General features: G+C 58.3%; 1 protein-coding gene across 1 annotated transcript; it reads right to left on the reverse strand.

Moving 5' to 3' along the window:
- Positions 1 to 2,054: 2,054 nt before the first annotated feature.
- ADGRD2 (adhesion G protein-coupled receptor D2) lies at positions 2,055 to 21,675 on the reverse strand. Its single transcript, XM_053910778.1, is given in 20 exon segments — positions 2,055 to 2,162; positions 7,361 to 7,484; positions 8,772 to 8,806; positions 8,962 to 9,082; positions 10,892 to 11,043; positions 14,720 to 14,825; positions 15,272 to 15,395; positions 15,894 to 15,985; positions 15,987 to 16,031; positions 16,744 to 16,850; positions 17,866 to 18,094; positions 18,386 to 18,416; positions 18,779 to 18,876; positions 19,255 to 19,415; positions 19,417 to 19,705; positions 19,707 to 19,760; positions 19,762 to 19,879; positions 20,147 to 20,359; positions 20,689 to 20,775; positions 21,666 to 21,675. Coding segments are annotated over 20 exon segments (2,304 nt in total).

The raw sequence follows: 21,675 nt of genomic DNA on the forward strand, positions 1-21,675 counted from the left end.
TATTACCACAGCTGTTGGGGGAAGTCCAGACACAACAGCATGAGCACGGAGACAGAGGGGTGTCAGCCAGCGGTGTTTGGGGACCCAAGAGAAGTAATTTTGGTTGGAGAGTAAGGAGAGTGTGTGGGGAGGAAGTATGGAGTACGTGGAGGGGAGACCAGAAAGGATTTCATGGTCCCAACCAGGGCCCCCCACCTGCCCCATATTAGTTTGGGAGGGGAGGCAGGAGCCCTTTGCAAGAGAGGGGGAGGGGTCAGAGGACACTGCAGAGGCAGGCAGTAGGGACCACCAACTGCCCTGCCCAGTTCAGCACAGCTGATGTGCCCTGTTCTGCAGATGATGACCTGGCCTCAAGAGGTTCACCAGCGCCCCTCACCCCCAGAATGAAATGCCCAGACCTCTGTCTTTGTGTGGAGGGTCTGCGCTCCACCTCACTCCACCCCCTATAGATTTTGTCCCAGACAAAACCCAGGCAGGGCCTAGGGTGGGAGCACAGGTTTTACAGGGAGCTGGGAGCAGCTTGTACCTTGCAGGGCCTCAGGGCTTCAGCTTGCTCAGCTCCGCCCCACCCCCACCCACCCATGCCTGGTGTGATCACCTGCCTCCCCAGGGTGGTTGCTCTGACGCTCCTCCACTGCACCCCGTCCTCTGGCCCCAGCAGCGCTTGAGCCAGGCTGAGGCCAACAGGACAGTTAGCCTCTGTGCCCCGAGTCCCAGTTCCTGGGCACCCCTTTGACTGGCCCTGGCCTCAGGGCCCGCCCTGGCGCCGTGCCCTAGCACAGCATCAGTGTTCCTCACCTTGGCTCTGAAACCATTCAACCCAAGAAGAGACCCAGACGCGGAGAAGACTCCTGCCACAGAACAGATAGTGGCAGGACCTGGTCTCACGGCCAGAAATGGAGGTGGGCACCTCCCGAAGCATCACTCTCACGGGCCTGAGCCGGTCCCGCCCGCCCCAGCACTGCCTCTGAGCAGTCTACCTGAGCGGCTGCCACTCACACCCTGACCCCTGTGCTCCCCGGTTGGGGAGACCCAGGTCTGAGCCATGGAGACCTCTGTTTCTTTCTCTGCACAGTGGGGTGATGGTGGCCTCCGGTCTGAGGTGACGACCTGCGGCTCCAGGGCGGGCCCCGAGGCCAGGGCCAGTCAAAGGGGTGCCCAGGAACTGGGACCCCCTTTGTACCCTACGTAACCGGCTGGGCACCAGCCAGCTACGTAGGAGGTGCTAATAGGTGTTGGCTGCGCCTACCCTGGTGGTGACGCTGGGACTTAGAGCCCCAAAGCTAAAGTGGCTTTAGCCACTTGTCCCCCTCTCCTCCCAGGGAGCCCAACATCCTGTCCCCATCCCCAGGCCAGGGTAATCCCAGAGAGGGAGAGGTCACCAGAGGTTTATTACAAGAGACACCGCAGGGCCATTGGAACTCTAGGGCAGGTGGGAGGGATGCGGGAGGCAGCCACAAACAGAAAGGGGGACAGAGCTGTGGGGCCTTGGTGGGGTTTGGGGGAGCACGGGTGGGAGTTTGGCATTAGAGGGTGGGAGAGGCTTTGGGGGCTGGGAGCAGGCAGTGGTCCACGCTGATGTCTGTCCCTCGGGGCCTCCATTTGGGCCTTCCAGGCACCCCTGGGAGGAGCTTGGAGAAAAGTCCCCAAGCACTCTCTAGAGACCTGAGAGGGAAGGGCACCCTTTAGGCTGGGCTGGCAGAGAATCAGGGTGGGTGATCCCGAGGGGCCGAGAACTGAGGCTGGGGTAAGAAGACCTTGGGTGGGTATCCTGGCCTGGCCACCCTGGTCAGTCTTCCTCGTTCCCCCTCTGAGCCTCAGTTCTCCATCCAAAGAACACCCGCGTGGCCCCTGGCTCCGTGGGCTTTCAGGAGGGTGGGGCAGGAACCTTGAGGGACACACAACTGGCAGCCTTCACTCCTTCGCGCCTTTGGCTCAGGCTACCTGAGTAGGTCGCGGGGTGGAGTTGGGGGGCTAGGGCGTCCGGAGGGTGGGGCCGGGGGGCGGGCGGAGGGGAGGTGGCTCGGTTGCTAGGAGCGGCCTTAGCAACCCACTCATTCAGCGGAGACAAAGGCGCTGTCACTTGAGCGCAGAGGCGCCGTGCCGCTCTCTTGTTCCCACAGACGCGCTGTGCCCGCGGGGGTGGGGGTTCGCGGGGACGGCTGGGCGCGGGGCGAGGGTAGGGGAAGCTCAGGTCTCCGGGGAACGCACCCCTTGGCTGGGCGCCTGTGTCCTCCCTACAGGCCTGCAGGGGGCGACTCCAGCCCATTTTGCAAAAGGGGAAGAAGCCGAGTCTCCAAGGGACTGGACACTAGGCAGGGGCGATGGCCAGCTGGGAGCTTGGGGGTCACACAGACCTGGGTTGAGATGTGCCTACGCTTACACCTATGTGACTACCCCTGCGCTTCAGGTTCCTAGCTGCTGGGGTGGGGAGCTGACCCCACCTCCACCACTGACCCTGGCTGAGTCCAGGCTCCTTTCCGTGCCTCAGTTTCCTTATCTGCATCATGGGAGGAGGACAGCATCTCTATTTCCCCAGGTCTCCAGATAAAGGCAGCAAATACCCCGGGTTTAGCCCAACCTCAGAGCTCTGTAAACGAGCCTCTTGCCCTGGATGAAACGGCCACGGGACTTGACGAGGGCAAAGCTGAGCTCCCGTCTCGTAGCGGGGGGCCTCTTGTCTACGATGGCAGGAGTTCAGGCCCGAGAAGCTGACAGACATGGACACCCGCAGCTCCTTTCAGGCTGGGCTGAGCTACCCAACTTGAGCAGCACCTCAGGTGGCCCCAGCCTGGCCCCACTGCCCACAGCTGCCCTACATGCCCCCCATCAGCTAGGAAAACTGAGGCCTTGGAGGGGACCCCTGCTCCTCCCCTGGTTTGGAAGGCCCCTCAGAGCCCAAGGTATCGGCAGGGGGGCCCCAACAGGGAGTGAGGCCAGGCTTGGGGGGCCGAGAGTGGGCGCACAGAGAGTGGCTGCTCACTGCCTCTTCCGGAGTGCCAGCTCTGGGAAGGGGGCCCCAAGCAACCCTCTCCTAGGGACCACTGCGTTTTCACACACAGGGCCCGTGGTGTGCTCGTGGGCACCAACGAGGAGCAGAGTGAGAGGAAGGGGCCTTGATTGTGAGAGATCAGGTGTGGCTGCTTCTCAAATCACTTTGAAATGTTCTGGCACAGTGAGGGGAAGGGTCGTCCAGGTGCCCAGGGGGAAAGGGGAACCCCCTGAGGGGGGTTGCTCTACCTAAAGCCTTGAAAGCCATCAGCTCCACAGCCTGAGGACAGAGGATGTTGTGGGGGGGGGCAGACCCACAATACCTCTGCTCCCCACTGCCCTGGCGGCTCGAGGCTACCTTGGTGATAACTCCCTCCCCCTCCCCCCAGTGGCCTTGGCATTCAGGACCTGCCAGCATGCAGTCTGCACCTCCCCGCTGCTGCCAGGGCCTGTCAGCCTCGTAACTGAGGAATGGGGGCCCTTGGATCCCCAGGGGAAGCCCACCGCCCCAGCCCCACCCGTAAGCCTGTGGTTTCCCAGCCCTGCCGGACACACTCTCTAGCCCCTTGGCAAAACCCGGCCGCCCCTGTCCCAGCCTCACCAGTCTCTTGGGTTCTGCAGTGGAGGAGAAGGTTGTGGGATCCTGGAGCTGTGGGTCCCTGGTGGGGGAAAAACACTCAAGGAGGTGACGTTTGGGGAGGCTGAGGCAGGAAGCTCTCTCTATGCTCCCTTGTCCTGGGTGGGGACCTCATTATCAAAGAACCTAAGAACCCACTCAAGGGTTTACCCTCCAGGTTAGTGATGGGACATGGAAGGCCCAGAGAGGGAAGGTAACTTGCCCAAGGATACCCAGCAGTGAACCAGAAGCTGAGATTGGAACTCCTGCCCTGGCCTACAGGTCATCCAACCCATACCTTGTCTCAGGGCCCTGATCCTCATCCACCCACCTGCCTTCAGGAACTCCCTCAGGCCCCTTCTGCATGAATACTCAGGGAAGGCCACCCTGGGCAAATGCCGCCTCTGGGCTGGGTGCCAGGGGCCCCTGTTCCCTAGCAGTGGTGGCGGGAGGAAACCAGCCATTTCTAGGCCATCCCCTAGGCCCCAACGTTGCAGAGTTTCCTGGACCTCAGGCTCTTTGTCTTTCAGATGTGCTGTTGCCTTCCCAGCCCCATGAGAGCCCTGGGGAAACTGAGGCACTTGTATGGGAGGGTGGTGACGACACACCTTCTGAGAGCCCAGTGTCTTCGGGGTGGAGCCAAGGCTACGGGGTTGTTCAGAGCTGCCCCCCGGGGACCTGAGGACCTAGGGTGTGGTGCCCAGCCCTGGGGACTGCAGCGGGTCTGCAAGCAGAGGTTGTAGTGGCTGTGGGGCTGTGGGGCTGTGGGTGGGACCTCCCGCCACCCCATCCCTGTGCCTGCCCGAACCATGAATGCTGCCGCTGCCTTCTCATTCATCCTCTGCAGGGCACCCCGGACTCAGCCCCTGTGGGCCTGGAGCCCATCAAGGTGAGTTCCTCTTGCCCCACCCCACTCACCTGTCCATTGCAGGCCAAGTAGACCAGGAAGATGTACGGCCCCCGGGGACAGACCCAACAGGTGTGTGGCTGGCATTGCCTGTAACCCACCCCACAACCACTTGGCTTGGGGCCACAGCAGAGATACACCCAGAGACTTTCAGAAATATTCGGAGAGAGGCTGATGAACACAAACCCTGCCCAGCCCCACCTCCCACACTGAGGAGGGGCGGCTGTGGCATACTTTGGCACGGAGAGCCAGGAGGGGCCTTGTCCCACTCCACGCCACCCCTTCAGCCTCTGCCCTCTGTCCCTCCATGCCTCACGCCCCAGACCTGCCCACCCTCTCAGCCTCACCCTGCTGCGGGGGTGGGGGGTGAGAGAGGTGCTCCTTCCTGAAGCTGCAAGGCTAGATCAGGTCCTGGGACAGGAGACCTGTGATCGCATTCTGACTGCGCCTCCAGCAGGGTGGCCTTCACCTCTCTGTCTCTTCATCTGGAGTGGGGGCCGGGGGGGGGGGCCAGAGGGGGCATGACGAGCCCAGAACTTGCCCCCTGATGGGGCTGGGAGGGGCTGTGTGTGCAGGACTCAGGGAGTGGCTAGGGCGTGGTTGGTTCCACCCTCCACAGGTGAGGAGCAGGCATCATCCCACTTGAGGTCTCACTTGCCCCTCAGAGCGACCCCATGGTGGAGGTGGGTGGATTCGCCCTCCCCATTTGATGGACAGGGACCCTGAGGCCTGGGGTGGGTCGGAGCCTCGGCCCTTCTGAGGCTGACTGGGAACGGGCCAGAGAGGTCACACTCAGAGAGAGGGAGAGGCCAGGAGAGTGACAGGAAGACAGAGGCTCAAAGATCCACAAAAGGGGGGACAGAGAGAGAGAGGCCCAGGAAGAGCTAGGTGGGATGCATGCCAGAGGAGAAGGGGATAAGGAGAGGGGACAGTGACAGAGAGAGACAGAGTCTCTCAGAAAAAAATCTGAGACAGAGACAAAGAAACGAGACACCAAGAGAGGAAAGGAGAAGACGGGGAAGGGAGGGAGGCATTGAGGGCAGGGATGGGGGCACTGGCTGCCTGCAGCTCTGTCCAGCTGAGGGCCACAGGCAGGGATGGAGCTGGAGTCATCACCATAGCAACGGGAGGATGCTGCCCATCCCACTCTGTGCCAGGTGGAGAAACCCAGGCAAGGCCACATGGTGAAGGGGGCAGAGCTGGGATTGAACCTATGGAGCTCTGAAAGAGAGCTGGGTCTTGAGAGAAGGGCTTGTGTTTGCGAGGGAGGGGGTGCAGCACCACCCTCTGTCCCCAACTGCATAGGCCCAGACAGATTTCTGGGAGCTGTGTTTCTTTGAGGACAGCAGTGGAACCCCAGTTTTCTTCATTCTCCAGGCCCCTCTCTGGGCATGGCCTCCACCCTTCCCCAGCGATCCTTTTCTCTCCTCTCTCCATTCCCATACTGGCCTGGCAGAGGGGGGTGAGTCCCCAAGGCCCAGGGGAGAAGACAACGTGGTCCAGGCCCCGGGTGACCAGCACCCTGGGTACGCCTCCCGCACCCTGCTCAGCGCTCCTTCAGCACCTCCCTTCGTGGTCATGGCCTGCACCCCCCACGTGTCAGCATGGGGTGTTCAGCACCCGCTTTGCTGCAGCGCCTGGCAGCTGGTGGGCATGCAAATCACCTCGCAAGGATGGGTGAGTGACTGGGTCGGGGCACCCCTCCCCACTTGCGCCCCCGTCCAGCCTCACAGCGCTTCTGGGAACAGGGCTGAATACCCGACAGTTGACAGCTCAGACTCCGGACGTCCCCAGTGCTGCGCCTTCCTACAGTGAGGCCCTGGGCAGGTGGCTTTGCAGGGTCTCCATTTCTCCATCAGTAAGGCTTGTTCAGGGATGAAAACAGGAGCCGGGGCTCAGAGAGAGCACCCGGCAGCTGAGGGGACTGTTCCTGCCGCAGCGCCCCTTCTCTGACCAGGATGCCCAGCTCTGGACATGCGGACCCAGAATGGAGTTTGCACCCGAGTTTCTGAGCTTGCTTTTGTCCAGCGATGGGCCACCCCACCTCTTGGCCCAGAGAGGGACCTGGGCTGGGGCGCGCTGGGAATAGTAGGCACGGACACCAGGAAGGTGTGTGTGTGTGGAGGGGGGAGTACTGCAAGGTAGGCCGAGGGGAAGGGTGGGGGCAGGGGGTACCCTGCTTGGACCCCTTCTCTCCCAGCACCCCCTGGCCCGCAGCTGTCTGTGTCCATGTCCAGGTCCCCACAGGTCTGCAACACCCCTGAGGACAGACACTTAGTCCGACCCATTTCTGTGGCTCAGGACACAGGTCCCAACAGGCACACGGCGGGGTCCGCAGTTCCAGCATTTCTGTTTCGTTCATGTGGGTCAAGCACGGCCTTCCCAACCATACCCTTTGCTAACCCGCTGCCCCCACTGATGGAGCAGCCCACGCTGACCCCACGGTAGGCCGCAGGCCCCAATGGGAGAGATGTCCCTTCTGTCCTGCACCACCATCCCAGTTTCCTGCCGAGGCCAAAGTGACTGTGGCACCAGCCTGGCCCTTGAATGTCCTTGCCCTTCTACCTTGCCCTTGAATGTCAGGGCAGAGGGATCTTAATGGCTCCCTTTCTGGGCCTCAGTTTCCCCAATTGTCAAATGGGTCATGGAGTATTTCCATTTGAGGTTTTGTTTCCACCCACTCCTCTTGACAATTGTCCCTGGTTGCTGTTGGTGCCTCCTATGATGGGTAACTCCCTCCCCAGTCCCCGGACAAACCAGTCACCCACTCTGAGTTCCAGTGCATTTCAGAGCCCTGGTCTCTGCCCCCCACCCCCCACCTCCTGGGCTCTAGGGCCTGGAGGTACCCGGAAGGAATTGAGGCCCACAGCAGCACAGGCCCAGGCTGGGCTGAGGTGCACCAGCGTGCTGACCCGCCAGGTCAGGCCCAGGACCGGCAGCAGGACCAGCACGGACTTTATGGCGGCCGCCCTGTGGAGAACAGGCCAAGCTGATGTGGGAGGGCTTCTGGAGGGGGCAGCACGTGGGAGGAGGGGGGGGGCGGAGCTGCAGAGCAGGATCAAGGCTCAGGACTCAGGTGTAGCTGCAACTTTCTCAGCCAGATGTAGCTGTCCTCTCCCCAAGACCCAGAGGTAGTATGAAGGAGGGGTCGTGGCACTGGGAGATGAGGTTCCAGTCCCAAAGGAAGGAGGGGGTGGCAGCTGCCCAGAGGGAGGGCCGAGGCCTGGGCAGGGTGTCCGGGGGCACATGGAGACTGGAAGGGCTTTCTCTTCCCCTCCTCAAGGCTCTGGAACTCCCTGGCTTTTCAGGGACCCACTGGTTTGGGTGGCACACCCTTGGCAGAGGATGGGTGGGGAAGAAAGAGGCCAGGTTGGAGTCAGAGATTCTGGAGGGAGGCCAGGGGTGACCTTGGAGAGTGCAGGGGGAGGGACCTAGAGCATCACCCTGAACCTGAACTTCTGCGGACTGCCTGATTTGAGGGTCTTCCTTCCTTGTCCCTACCCGGTCATCAGTGCCTTCTGCAGATGGTAAGCCCCTAGGACAGTGGCTGGTGTCCACCCCCCGGCCACCACACACAGGATCAGTTTACCAGCCCCACATACTTACCGTGGGCACATTCTTACTACACGAATCCACATGCATGACCATGTGAGCGCACACAGGCATAAACACATGCCCCCATGTGCTCATATACAGCCCCTCTGACACGCAATCTTCCTGGCTGTGGTGAGCCCCGCTCCCTTGGTCCCCTCCTCACCCGGGCTTTGCCCAAGTCCGTCAGTGCTGGTGCCTCTCAGGGCCTCTCTGGGTCTCCTGCCCTTTTATGTCTGACCTCATCTGGCCATGGCTTTGCCTATAGGCTCCTTCTCTCCAGCTGAGACCCTTTTCTCCCCAAACGCCAAGCCCGCAGACCCCATGGCCCCTCGGACTGGTGGCCTACCCAACCTGCTACCCACCTGTGCCCCTCAGGGATAGTCCCTCATCCCCCAGTTGCCCCGCCCTTTATCCCTGACCACCCCTCCTCGTCCCTCAGTCCAGTTTCCTGGTCTCTCCACTGAGCCCAGCCCAGGGCCCCCGCCCGTGCCTAGGCCAGGCCAGGCCTGCACCCCCTGATGTCCTCCCCTCCCCACCCCCGACCCCCGCACCACTCCTGCACCAGAGGGCCCCCTGTGGCAAACCGGACGCCTGCCCTCTGCCAACAGGATCAGCTCCAAGCCTGGCATTCCGGGCCCTGGAGGTGGTCCGGCCTGTGCCCACCTCGCCCCCACCCTCTTCCACTCCTGGGCCTCACCCTGGAAGGGCCAGACCCATCAGAATTCCTGCTGGTAAGAGTGCCGCTTCCGGTCCCCTTGCCTTTGCTCAGGCTGGCCCTCCGCTCAGAGCGCCTTCTGCTCTCCTCCTGTTCATCCTTGGGACTTGGTTCTGCCCCTGCCCGCCAGGCACTCACCTGGACACCGTACACCTGCAGCAGGACGGCAAAGTTGGTGCTGGGGCTGCAGAAGCAGGTGGCAGACTCCTGGCACAGGGCAGCCACAGTGCAGCCCGTGGTGGCCCAGGAGCTCTCTGGGCTGGGGACGGGTAGGGAACAGAAGGGTTGGGCATGGGCTGGGAAGCAGGTGGCAAGCAGAAGAAAGCCTCTCCCCAAAGCCTGGGCTCCCTCAGTGCCCTGCCTCTAACCAGCTATGTGACCTTGGACAAGTCACTGCCCCTCTCCAGGCCTCAGTTTCCCATCTGTGAAAGGTACTAGGATGGTAGGAGGGTGGGGTTCACCCCAGGGATCACCACTGACTAACTGTGCTCATCGTGAAGCAACAGCGACTGATGTTTGTTCTCTCAGCTCATGGTGGGGAGCTCAGTAATCCCTGTACCCTCCTCTGCCCCTTCAAATGCTAAAGGGCCCTGGTCCTGGACATCATGAACTCTAAGACCTATTCAACAGATGAGTCTCTTCCTAGGCACCCCACAGAGTAGGCTTACATACCTCCTATGACAGGGAGCTCACTACCTCCTGGGTAAGAGGCTCCCCCTGAGTGGGGCCTGGAGCCACCCCCACAAGGCAGATGGTGAAGGAAAGCTCAAAACACCTGAGTCCTGCCTCATCCTCAGGCAGAGTGGATGTCTTTTAAGAAGTTGCCATAGTTAAAGAACTTGACAATGGAATTATCACCTGGTGCTGAAGTTCCAGAAAGCGTAGACCAGACCGGCTCCAGCAGCTTCTGAGGGAAGGCCTGAGGCAGGAAGCAGGGAGAGGGCAGGTGTGTGGGGGAAAGGAGGGAGAGCAGAGGATGCAGGCGGACGCTGAGGCGTCCTTGTGTTTGAGGGGCTGGGGTTTGCCCAGCGTGGGTCACGGGTGAAGGGGCTGGAGGAAACGTCTGTAAGAAGCAAAGTGGGGTGAGCATTATGTATGATACGGAAATACGGGGACAAGCTGGCCCACACTCTGGGGAGGGGTTAAGCCACCTGGATGCTCTGCACCAGGTGAGAACAGACAGGTCTCTCTCCCCTGACGGGGAAGGAGCTCCTCCACGCTGTTCAGTAAAGAAAAAGGCTGCCCGACTGTGCAGAGTATGAACCCATTTAGGTAGAAAAAAATAAGGGTGATTAAGTGAGAAAGCTCGCACGAAGGGTCTGCAGTCAAAGACACAGCTAACTTGACCACCCTTAAACTGTAACAGTGATCGAGGTTTTACGTCACCAGCGGCGAGGCGACAGCTGGCAGCCAATGGAACTGCTCCAGTCCAGGCAGGGAGGCAGCCTGAGCTCCGGACTTGGGCTCTTTGTCCCGACGGGGGAGGGCGGCGGCACCGTCACCTCGCCTGAACATGGCACTTCGTGTTCTGCAGAGTTCTTTGCTGTGACTTACTGCAGGTGATTGTAGTCACGTCGGAGACAGGCATACAGTCCTGTCATTTCAGCTGAGGAAACGGCCTCAGGGAGGGGAGTTCCTCTGCAAGATCGCACAGCTCGGAGCTGACGCCAGGCCCTGACTCGGTCGCCGCCACGCTCTCCCCGCGGCTCTGTGGCGCTGCCTCCAGAGAACATGGTATTTCTCAGGTTGCCTGAATCATCACCCCAGGTATTCGTCCACTCATAATACTTGTCCTGGGTCTCGGGTACTAGGTCAGGTGCTGGGAACCCTGCGAAAGCTGCCGCACACTTTCGAAGGAGGTGATTGTCATACCAACCGGCAGCACCTCCAAGTGGGGCAAACGGAACCATCCCTGTAGCTGGAGACTCAGAAGCCACCAGGTATTTGTGTCCAGTGGCCCCGAACCAGCTATATACCCCCAGTAAAAAGTCCCCAGAACCTGTACGGTGAGTGAGGATTCACAGGGCTCGCAGGGTGAGCTGGGACAGGAGGAAAAGCCTGCAGGTACTTTGCGAGCATGACCAGGAGGGGGTTGCGTTCCTTTTGTACCATCACCCGGGGCAGGTGGTGGTTTTGGACTTGGCTGCAGTCGAGGCCTGCGTAGGATTGAAAGGACAGGGTGGCCAAGGGACATCTGTGACTGAGACGATGCAGAAACACCTGAAGGGAAGGGGAAAACACACCACACTGACTTGGCTCAGCTGGTGGAGCAAGGGCTTTGACCGGGGAAAAGGGAGAAATCTATGTGCTACGTGCCCAGGGAAAGCCGAGGGGGAAGCACACCAACGCGATCCCGGCAGCTGTCTCTGAGTAAGAGGATCGTGTCTTCTTTACCCCTGCCTGTGCTTTCCAGGTTTGTCACAATGAGTGACCTCTCACTTTTAATTATTTTTTATGTTAATGTACTTAAAATCGTAGATTTTGATATGTAAATACAATCTTAACAGCGTTTTGAAAATGTAAACAAAATTGGTAAAATTCCAGCTAGACCGGCCAAGAATGAAAAGGCAAACATCACTCTAGACCCCGGAGGTGGTACAAGGATAGTAAGTATCTTATGAACGGTGCGATGCTGGAACTTCGACAACCTAGTGGAATGGACAAGCTCCTTGAAAGGCACAAATTACCAAACCATCTCAAGAAGAAATAAATCACCCAATTAACCTCCTATCAACTACACAAGTAAGGCTCATCTTTAAATCTCCATACAAAGGAAACGTCAGGCCACGAAGACTTCACTGGTCTTTGCTACCGTCGAACATTTAAGGAGAAATAGTGCCAATTCTGCAAAACTCCTTCAGAGAACAGACGAGGAGAGAACACTTCCCAACTCAGTTGATGAGGTCAGCCTTGGTTGGATAACCAAACCAGAGGAAGAGAGTAAAAGAAAGCTACAGATCACATTCATGGACATAAACACAAAAATCCCTAACAAATATTAGCAAATTGAATCCAGCAACATATAATACAATATAACCCAATGGGGTTTATCTCAGGAGTCCAAGGTCGCTTTAATATTTGAAAATAAGCAATGCAATTTCCTGTATTAACAGAATTAAAGAGAAAAATGACACCTTTGGTAAACTTCAATAGAAGGGCACTGAATCTGAAGGGGCACCTATGAAAAGCCCACAGTGGCCGTCACACTTAATGTGAAGGACGGATGTTCTTCCCCTAAGGCGGAGAACAAGACGGGTGTCCAGCCTCGCCGCTTCCAGTCAGCACTGAAGCAGATGCCACCGCTGCACCAAGGAAGGAAAAAAGAGGAAAAACACGGATTAAGAAGGAGAAAAGGAAACTGCATTCATTTGCAGATGGCATGACCCAGACACAGAAAACCCTCAGAACTCCATGAGAGAGCTGTTGGAAGTGCTGAGTGTAGCAAGATTGCTGGATAAAACCCACTGGATCACTCTGTACTAGTCATAAAAAAATGAAACTTGAGTTTAGAAAAACAACGCCATTTACAGTAACATCTCACACTTTGGAATACTTGAGGATAGATTGCACAAAATACTTCAAGACCTCTAGACTGAAAATGATGTATCACTGCTGAGATACATTTAAGAAAAGCAAAATAGACTAGAAATATACCTTGATGGTGGAATGAAAGACTCATCGAGAGGATGCCAGTTCAGTGCAGTCCCAGTCAAAGCCCCAGGAGGCTTTTTTTATAGACGAGCTGATTCTAAAATTTATATGGCAATGCAAAGAACCTTGGATCGCCAAAGCTGTTTTGAAAAAGAAGAACCAAGCTGGAGGGCTTACCCTAGCTGGTTTTAAGGCTTGTCTTGTAGCTACGCTAATCAGGACGGTATGGGCTGAGCAAGGGATAGACAGAGACATCAGCGGGACGGAGCAGAGAGCCCAGAAGCAGGCTGGCACATCCACGGACGACTGATTTTCAACAAGGAGAAGGTGACGAGATAATTCAGGGGGAGAAAAAACAACCTTTACGTCAAATGGGTTGGAAGTGGACGTCTATGTGGAATAAATGAACTTTAACCTCTACCTGATACAATACTCAGAAATTAACATGAGATAAATCATAGACCTAAATGTAAAAGCTAAAATGATAAACTTCTTTGGGAATATCTGTGATTTTTGGGATGGGCAAAGATTTCCTAGATAGGAGACAAAAAGCATAAACCATGCAAGGAAAAAAATTGATAAGTTGGACTTCATCACAACCTTCCAAAGGCACCGTTAAGAAAATGAAAAGACAATCCATTGACTAGGAGAAGTTATTCGCAAAACACATGTATGACGGAGGACTTAGATCCAAAATATATAAAGAATTCTTAAAATTTAAAAATGAAACAAATTATTTAAAAATCGGGGAAAAGATTTGAACACACACTTCACAAAGGAAGATAGGAGTGCCTCATTAGTGTATATAGAGAAAGATGTGGAGAATCGTCAGTCCTCGACACAGTGCCACCGAGATCCGCGGTGAGATACTAACTCTCGACCCTCACAAGGAATGAATGACGTGCCAAAGCCAGACAAACAACCTGGAACAGCTGTAACTCCCTCCGTCTCTGGTGGGCGTGCGAGATGGTACAGCCGCTTTGGAAAACAGACAAACTGTCTTAGGAAGTTAAACATACACGTACACAACCCAGAAAGGCCACTTTGGGTATTCGCCCAATAGAAAGACACCCTATGTCCACAAGAACATGGGTGGGAATGTTCATAGAAGATTTACTCATAGTAGCCCAAAGTGGAAACAACTCTCCATCAACAGGTGAATGGGAAAACAAGTTACGCAACATCCATATCATAGGATCCCAATCGCCGGTGAAGAAGAGCCAACTGTTGAGACAGGCAACACCACGACGCTTCTCGAAAGCACCAGCTGAGCAAAAGAAGCCAGAACACAGCGCACACCACGAGATTCCACTCACATGAAACTTCAGAAAAGACCGGTACGATCTACAGTCACCGGAATCGGGTCAGTGATTTCCTGGGGCGAGGGCAGGGCAGGGGCGGGGCGAAGGAGTTTGGGGGGAGGTGGAAATGCCCTCCGCGGTGACTGGGGCGGCGATGCGGTATGTGTGCACATTGGTCCCAGCTCATCAAGTCGCATCACTGAAATAGGATGCTTCAGTGCATGGAGACTTACGTGCTTCAGTCCACTCGATTTTCAAAAAGTCTTGGGACGACATACAAGCTGTGATGTGTACCTGTGTGCACACGTGTGTGTCCAGGAGTAGTGGTGGTGAGCAAAGGAGACTTCAGCTTTCTCTGAAATGTGCTAATGTTTTTTTCAGAAGCAAGAAAGAATATGTGTATTACAGATAATAAAATTAAACACCATATCTTGGAGATATTTCCACATCGGTTTATGGCAAAACACCTCATTTCTTATTTGACTTCAGCTGACTGTTCCACTGTGCAGCCCCGCGTGGCTTGTTAAATAGTTCCCTGTTGACGGACACTTAGGTTATTTTTCACTCTAATGGCACAGGTCGCCGTGAAGGCCTCGCACCCCTCCCTGCTTGTCCCAATGGGAACCACCAGGTTTTTGTCACCCAGACCAGTGATGGGACCCCAGCTCTGGGACGATCATAGCACCTTCCCCAAGCTCACTCTTCGCCTGCGTGGCATGGGCAGTTGGAGGAGCAAATGAATGGGGCTTACTTAGGGCCCTGGGCATGAAGTGGGCAATACTTTCCTTCCCTCCCCCTGCCCTTGAGGACATGGGGATGGCTTGTGGATGAGGATTTTTCTTGAACGTTTTTAGACTTTGGTTGTCTAATGAACAGATATCGGGGGAGGGAGAGGCCAATCTAAGTGTGCTGAGGTGGCTGTTGCCCAGACGTGCCCCCGGTACCTGGGCTTGGTGTGGCAGGTGAAAAGTCACGGCCGTGGTGACTTTCTCGGTCTCGTCCCATAGCTCAGAAGAGAAGATGGCTGACTCCACGTGGGTGTGCAGGAATCAGTGGGGAGAGAGCGAGCTTTTGAGGGCACCAGCTGACTATGAGGGAGAGGTCATGTTTGGCTGGGGACCCTCTCATCCAGGCTACTGTGGCGATGACACCCCTCATGTCCAAAGAAACATCAGGAAAAGCCCTGTGCTGGGAGTTGCGGCACCTGTGTCCCATCCAGTCTTGTCTTGGGGACTTGCTGGTAATCTGAGTTACGACCTGTCCCATCCTTGAGTCTCAACACTGAAGCCAGGACCCAGGCAGGAGTGAGCCACACTCCCACAAATACACCTCTGGGAGGCCCAGAGACACATGTGCGTGTCGGGGGCAAGGGGCTGGCCCCGGGCTAAGGGCAGATTTGTCCACTAGAACGAGGAGTCCTGGGAGGGGATGGAGGCCTGGACTGCCCTGGGGAGGGCACCCAAGGTTTCAGCAGCCTGCCAGTGGGGCTCACACACCCGTGCATCCTGCTCACCTCTTCAGAGCTGCCAGGGGCCTGGGGCCGTAGGCCAGGCTCCCCCGGGGTGTCATGGAAGACACTCGAGCTGAACCAGCTGTGGATGGCCGTGGCTCCAGAGAGGCCTGGCTGGGTGGGAGGGGGCCAGAGACCCCAGCCAGTGACGGACTGAGCAGGCACCATGGGTTGGCCAGAGGGAAAGGCTCTGCCCACCTTACAGATGGGGAAACTGAGGCTCACAGGGGTCACATGACTTCCCGAAGATCACACAGTAAGTGGCAGAGCCAGAATCCCAGCCCCAGTTCACGTGTCTAAACTGGCAGCTCCAGGGCCCTTTGCTCCTTGTTGTCATCCTCCGCCCGCAGGTGGCACAGAGTGGGGGTTCCCTCCACCACCCACATCTGAGGGAAAACATGTGGAGTTCAGTGGAGGACACTAAGTAAACACCTGCTGCCAGGTGCTTTCAACCTCCTAACAACCCATGAGGCCACCGCTGACACCGACAATCTTCCAGATGAGCAAAGGGCTCTGAAAGGTGAGGTGACTCATTCTAAGTAGCAGAGCTGGCTGCTGTGATTGGCCCCGACTCCAACAGGGCCCACCGCCCCTCCACCCTCACCCACCTTTCCTGAGGAGCCGCCTCACTTCAGCTGCAGGGGCCTACACATGGCCGGGCCTCTCCAGGTGCCTGCCGGGCACTGTGAACACTTAGTCCTGTGCTGGCCTCTCTTAAGTGCAGGCTCCGCACCTCCAGGCCTGGGGTCAAATGGCACTGGTTGGCTGGACCTCAGGGGAGGAGGTCTCTCTGCGGGGCTGGCCCAGCTGGCAGAGTCTGCTCCTGCTCTACCTGCCACAGGTCTAGGGGGGGCCACTGTTCTGCTCAGAGAGGTTCAGCAACCTGCCCAAGGTGCATCCAGGGGGAGGGGGTCACTGCTAAGGGAGTTCTGGGGGTGGGCAGCACCTGAATACCTGTGAGCCGTCAGACACGGATGAGCACATGTGGGATGCAAGTCTTGCCTGAGGCTCCCCCGTAAGTGCTCCCCCATTCAGTCTACAAGCACTCCCTGAGGGTGTGCTCGCGTCTGGCCCTGAGACGTGGAATTGATCCAGAAAGAACCCGGGCACTCTGCAAGCCTTGGGTGGAATTGTGTGGCCACCACAAATGCAGCAAGAGGTATGTTCAAGCCACTGGGGTAAGAGAGAAGGGAGGAACTGTCGGGAGAGAGCCTAAACCAAGGAAGGCTTCCTAGAGGAGGTGATGCTCAAGCAGGTTCTGAAGGCTATGCAGGGGTTTGCTAGGTCAGAGAGAAAGGGCATTCTGGTTGGAGGGCACAGCGTGGGCAAAGGCAGAAACTGAGTGGGCTGTCTGGGAGTGCAGAGGGCTCGCAGGGAGCAGGGCTGAGGAGAGATGTCTGAGCTCAGGCCCCACCCAGAGTCCTGCTGTGGGGGTAGATGAGGGCAGCCGCATTGGCCTGGCGACGCTGGATGAGCACTCGGAGCTGCTCAGAGGTCAGCAGGGTGCTCGGCAGGGGTGCCAGGTGCTGGATACTTGCCACCAGGGCCATGGGTCTGCCAGCCACCTGGGAGGAAGCGTATCTCAGCTCCCCTCACACTCCAACCCCCACCTGCCCTGACCTCCAGGTTAACACATTCTCAGTGATTGTGAGGTGGCCTGTCTGCTGGCCTGTCCTTTGCCAACCGGGCCACACTCTGAAGGCAGGGCCATGCCTCCCCCTTCTTTGGTCTGACTCAGAGCTAGACCTATATAATAGGGGCTTACCTTTCAGATGCCCAAAGAAAGCCTGTGGGGGGGGGGGTGAGGACGGCAGGGAGGGGAGCATGTGCACCAATGGGATACCTACTCGCTGGGTGCTGGGCAAGTGCCCCGGTGTCCCTTGAGTCCTTTCCTAAGCACATCATCCCATTCTCCAGGGAAGAAACCGAGCTTCAGAGTCCAGCTTTTCCTAGTCTACCACAGAGACTCAGATCCCCAGTCCAATGTGGGCTTACACCCTTCCCAGGATGGGGAGCTCACCACTTGAACAGGTGGATCATTCCCTGGAACCAGCCTCCTGTGCGGTGTCATCCCCTCCCAGTCCCCAAGCCTTGGTCCCAGTTCTGCCCTCTGGGGCCACAGGGGGAGCATCTCTGCTCCTTCAGCCCCGGAGATTTGCAGGCAATGTCTGTGACCCTGTGTTCTCTCCCTCCTCTAGGCCCATCACTCCCAAGCCTACAGCCACCTTTGCTAGGACAAGGTTTCCAACACCCTCGCCATCTGGAGAGCATCTCTGGTGTTCTCCAGAGTGCCAGGCCTTTTGGCAGACAAGATGACTGAACACTCGGCTGGGAGGACCTCCCACTTAAGGTGGTCAGCAGATTCTTGGATATGGGGGAAGCCCATATTGATTAGTGGCTCTTAATGATTTTTAAGTCTTGTTCAAGAGCAGTTGTATGTGAAAATTCACCTTATAAAATAGGACCAAAGAGGAACTCCTCTTGATGGACGGGGAGATGGAGCTCATGGCTACGCCACCTGCTGGTGGCAAAGTTGGAACCAGAGCCCAGGCCCCTGCCCAACGGCTCCGTTAACCTCACCTCGTTCACCGACAGCCACGCACCAGCCGGCAGCTCCTCCAGGACCAGGCTAGCCACAGACAGGACGCCTTGGCCCAGCTCCTCTCAGGGTCCTGTCAAGAGCTCTGGCTCCCCAGCCCCAAGGGCTGTCACCCTCTTCAGGAAGTACATGACAGCCAGCAGTGCAGCCAGCCCCAGAGGCCCTCCCCAGGATGCCCAGGAAGCTGGAGGCCTTGGCCGGAACAGGTCTCTGTGGGCTTTCGAGAGAGGGTCAGGGAGGAGCTGTGGGCAGAGGGACCACTTACTGCTGGTCTGGCCGTCAGGAGGTGATCCCCCAGGGCCCACACTTGGGCTCAGCCAGGGTCTTCTTGGTGGGTGGGGGTCTAACTTGTCACAAGCCCCTCAGTTCTCAAGGACTCCAAAATAGGGAGCATAGGCAACCTTAATTCCTGCAGACACATTAGGTGGGTGTCCCCTTTGCGAGTGATGAAAGTGAGGTGCAGGGAGGTGACCCATCGTGCCCCAGACTCTTCAGCACCACGACTGGGCCTCCTGCAGCCGGTGATAGGTCTCTGCAAAAGGGGTGCCAGGCTGGGATCTGGGCAACACTGTTCCCAGAGGAGCCCCACCCACCCTGTGCTGCTGGGGAGGAAGAACACTTTGACGGCTGTGTGTCTGGAGTCTTAGACTTAGTGTTCTAGGTGGGGAAGTCGAGGCACAGGACGGCAAAATCACTTGCCCAAGGTCACACAGCTGGGATTCACCCTCAGGTCTGTATGGGCCTACTGGCCTGTGGTCTAGATTCCCTGGAGGCCCCGAGACTCTGAGAAGATTCTGAACTCCCAGGCTGTGTCGACTGCTCGCTCAGCTCAGCCTGCACAGGTCCATACCCAGCTTCCCCTTCAGCAGCGCCCAGAACACAGCGCAGGAGCACCTGTCCCGTAGCAGCAGAGGAAGGACCATGGCTGCAGGCACGGCAAAGAGCCCTGGGTGCTGGGTCCTGGGTCCCATGTAGGGCACCCCTCTGAGGGCCGTGGCCACGGTGGGAGAGGTGTCAGGGTTGCATCCTGGCTCCCCAGCCGTCCCCAAGACCCACTTGCCTTAAAGGTGCCGGAACACCTGAGAGGGCGCCAGGACACACAGCCTGGGAACCTGGGAGAAGGGCGCTGCAGGCAGCACCCAGAGGAGCAAGGCGGTTAGGGGGCGAGCCCGCTCAAGCTATTGGCACTGGGCGAATACTCAAGGGACTCGCCGCCTGGAGAGGACAGGGCCAGCCAGAGGTGTCGGTGGCCAGGTTGTCAAGGGCTAGTCTGGGTGCCAAGATCAGAAGGGAGTCCCAAGACCAGGGGGCGGGAAGTTGAGCCAAAAGGCGGGACGGGGTCTGGTAGCCAGGGGGAGGGGCATGCCGTAACCGGACAGAGAAGGCGCATCCGCACCGGCGGCAGCAGCAAGGGCCTGCGATCCAGGGCCCCCCAGTCCCAGCGGAAGAGTAGGCTGCCAGGGGGGCGGGGAAGAGGGGGGAAGGGCGGTGCGCAGGCTCTTGCCTGATGCAGCTGCCGGGGGCTCAGTGCGCCGGGCCCAGAGGTGGAAGTCGGTGAGGTTGCCGCTAAATGCATCACGCACCAAGAAGCCACCACCCAGAGAATCCTGATCTTGACCCAGCGCGAGGATGCCGCCAGGTGGCACGGGCTGGCCCGCGCCCAGTCCCCGAGCTCCTACGCGCCGCCGCGGGTCCGCGAACAGCGCCCAGCGTCCACGCTACTCCCGTGTGGCGCACACGTGGTGCCAGCGGCCATCCCTGCGGAAGGCAGCGAGGAAGGGCGCGTGGTGCCCGAGCACCACGAGCGCGACGTGCACCGCGCTCGGCGATGGCGCGCAGCTGCAGCGCGTTAGCCAATGTCCGCGCGGCGAGAGAGGAGTGCAGCGGTGTGGGTAGAAGCGGAGTCCCACTGCACGTGCACGCACACCGTCAGCGCCCCCAGCGCGGGCAGGGGTGTCCTCTCCCGGAACGCCAGCGCCGCCGTGGTTCGCGCGCCTGCAGGGATACACCGGCTGGGATCACAGTCTCCCCAGCTGCGCACACCATCCTACCTCTGAAGCCCCTTTGGCGCAGCTGCTGCGTCCCTCCTTGGCTTTGTGTGCCTACTTCCCTCGGGAAGGAAGGAGTGGGGGCTCCGGTGCCCATGCCCGGGAATCAACCCTCTTTGTGACAGGGACTTGTTCTGGGCTCAGTCTGCAAGGGCTCCCACCTCTGGAGATCACCAAAGCCTCTACCTCCCCCACTACCCAGGCCCACACTCACGCCTCCGTGGGGCTCTTTGTAAAGGGGTCTTTCTTTGGGCCACCCAGATGGTGTCGGGCAGGCGTGAAGTGAGGGCCCCATCTGGGGGACCCAGTGCCAAGTGGCCAAACCGCTGCATGCAGGACTCTTGGGCCTGCCACCAGCTCGGCCGCTGCCCTGGGAACCTGTATATCCCACCTGCAGTCTCCACCACCTCACCGGGGGCCACTGGAGCTTCAGGGCGAGAGGAGGGGTGGTGTGGGAGAGCAGCGTGTGAGCATCTGACGAGGGGGGGGCGGGGCAAGGACGCTAGGTTTGGGGTCACTGGGCTGGACAGGCCAGACTCTGGCCGTGCTGTCTCCCTTGCCGAGCCTGTTTTGTCATCGGTGGAATGGCAGGAATGAGATGGACAGGAGAGAAACTTCCAGCCCAGGGCCAGGTATGTGGGGGCTGAACTAAACAGCATTTCCTTGCTGAGGCTGCATTGGAGGCCAGTGTACCACGTGAATCACAGGTGGGGGAACTGGGGAATGGGAGCCTCTGGGGGATTCCCTCATACCAACCTGTGTCCCGAGGGCTCCTTGGTTCTCCTGGGGAGTTGGAGGGGGTCCCAGATAGACTCCGTATCCGGGAGAGAAGACAGGTGGGGGCTGGGTCAGGTCCCCACCCCCACGTGTGCAGCCACTGAACGCCTACTATGTGCCCCAGTGGGGGGCAGTAGAAGCTGCAGGCTCTGCATTCAGACCTGGTTCAAGCCCCGTGCAGAGTGTGACTTTGGGTGGGTGGCTTCCCTGTCCTGAGCCTGGTTCCTCCGTGGTGAGTGAGTGTAAAAAGGCGAAGCGCCTAGTGGACGCTTTTATGCTAGTTCTATGCCAGGGGCTTGTCTTTTGTAATCCTCTCAGTGACCTCACGATGTGAGGTGGACACTTGGAACCCTAGTAGTTGTGAGTCCCCTTGGTCTCCTCCCCGGCACCCCAATCCCTGAAGCGGGGGTACCAGGAGGGGGAGGAGGCAGTAGCAGGTACAGCGGGCAAATCTGGATCCAGCAGGGGCCAGTGAGGAGCTGTAGGGCTCGCAGGTGTGGTCAGTGTGGACTGAGGAAGGAAGAAAGCAAAGAAAATCAGCTCAGTGTCCTGCCTGGCTACCTCTCTGTCTGCCGGCCGTCTTGTCCCTTGTTTGGCTCCCACGCCCCACTGGGCTGGACACCTGGATGGGATGGCCTGCCCACTGGGGATGACACTTAGTTGCACAAAGGGATGGTCTCCAGGAGCCCCTTCCAGGACTGCTGGGAAACACTGTCACCCTGGTAAGCTGGGGGGTGGGGGGACAAAGTGCAGGGCCCCCACAGAGGGATGGGGAGCTCAGGGCCCTGGAGGCTTCCTCCAGCTCTTTGGGGTTCACAGCTTGGCATTCAAGGCTCTGCTTCGTCAGGCCTCTGCTAAGCTCACTGGCCTCACCATTGCCCCACGCAGTCCCCTTTCCCCTGCTCCCAAGCTGCTCCCGTGTCCCCATTTCCCCAAGCAGCATCCCTCCTCCAGACCTTTGGCCAT

The sequence above is a fragment of the Desmodus rotundus genome, chromosome 1, assembly GCF_022682495.2.
Source record: "Desmodus rotundus isolate HL8 chromosome 1, HLdesRot8A.1, whole genome shotgun sequence".
NCBI classification, from domain to species: Eukaryota; Metazoa; Chordata; class Mammalia; order Chiroptera; family Phyllostomidae; genus Desmodus; species Desmodus rotundus.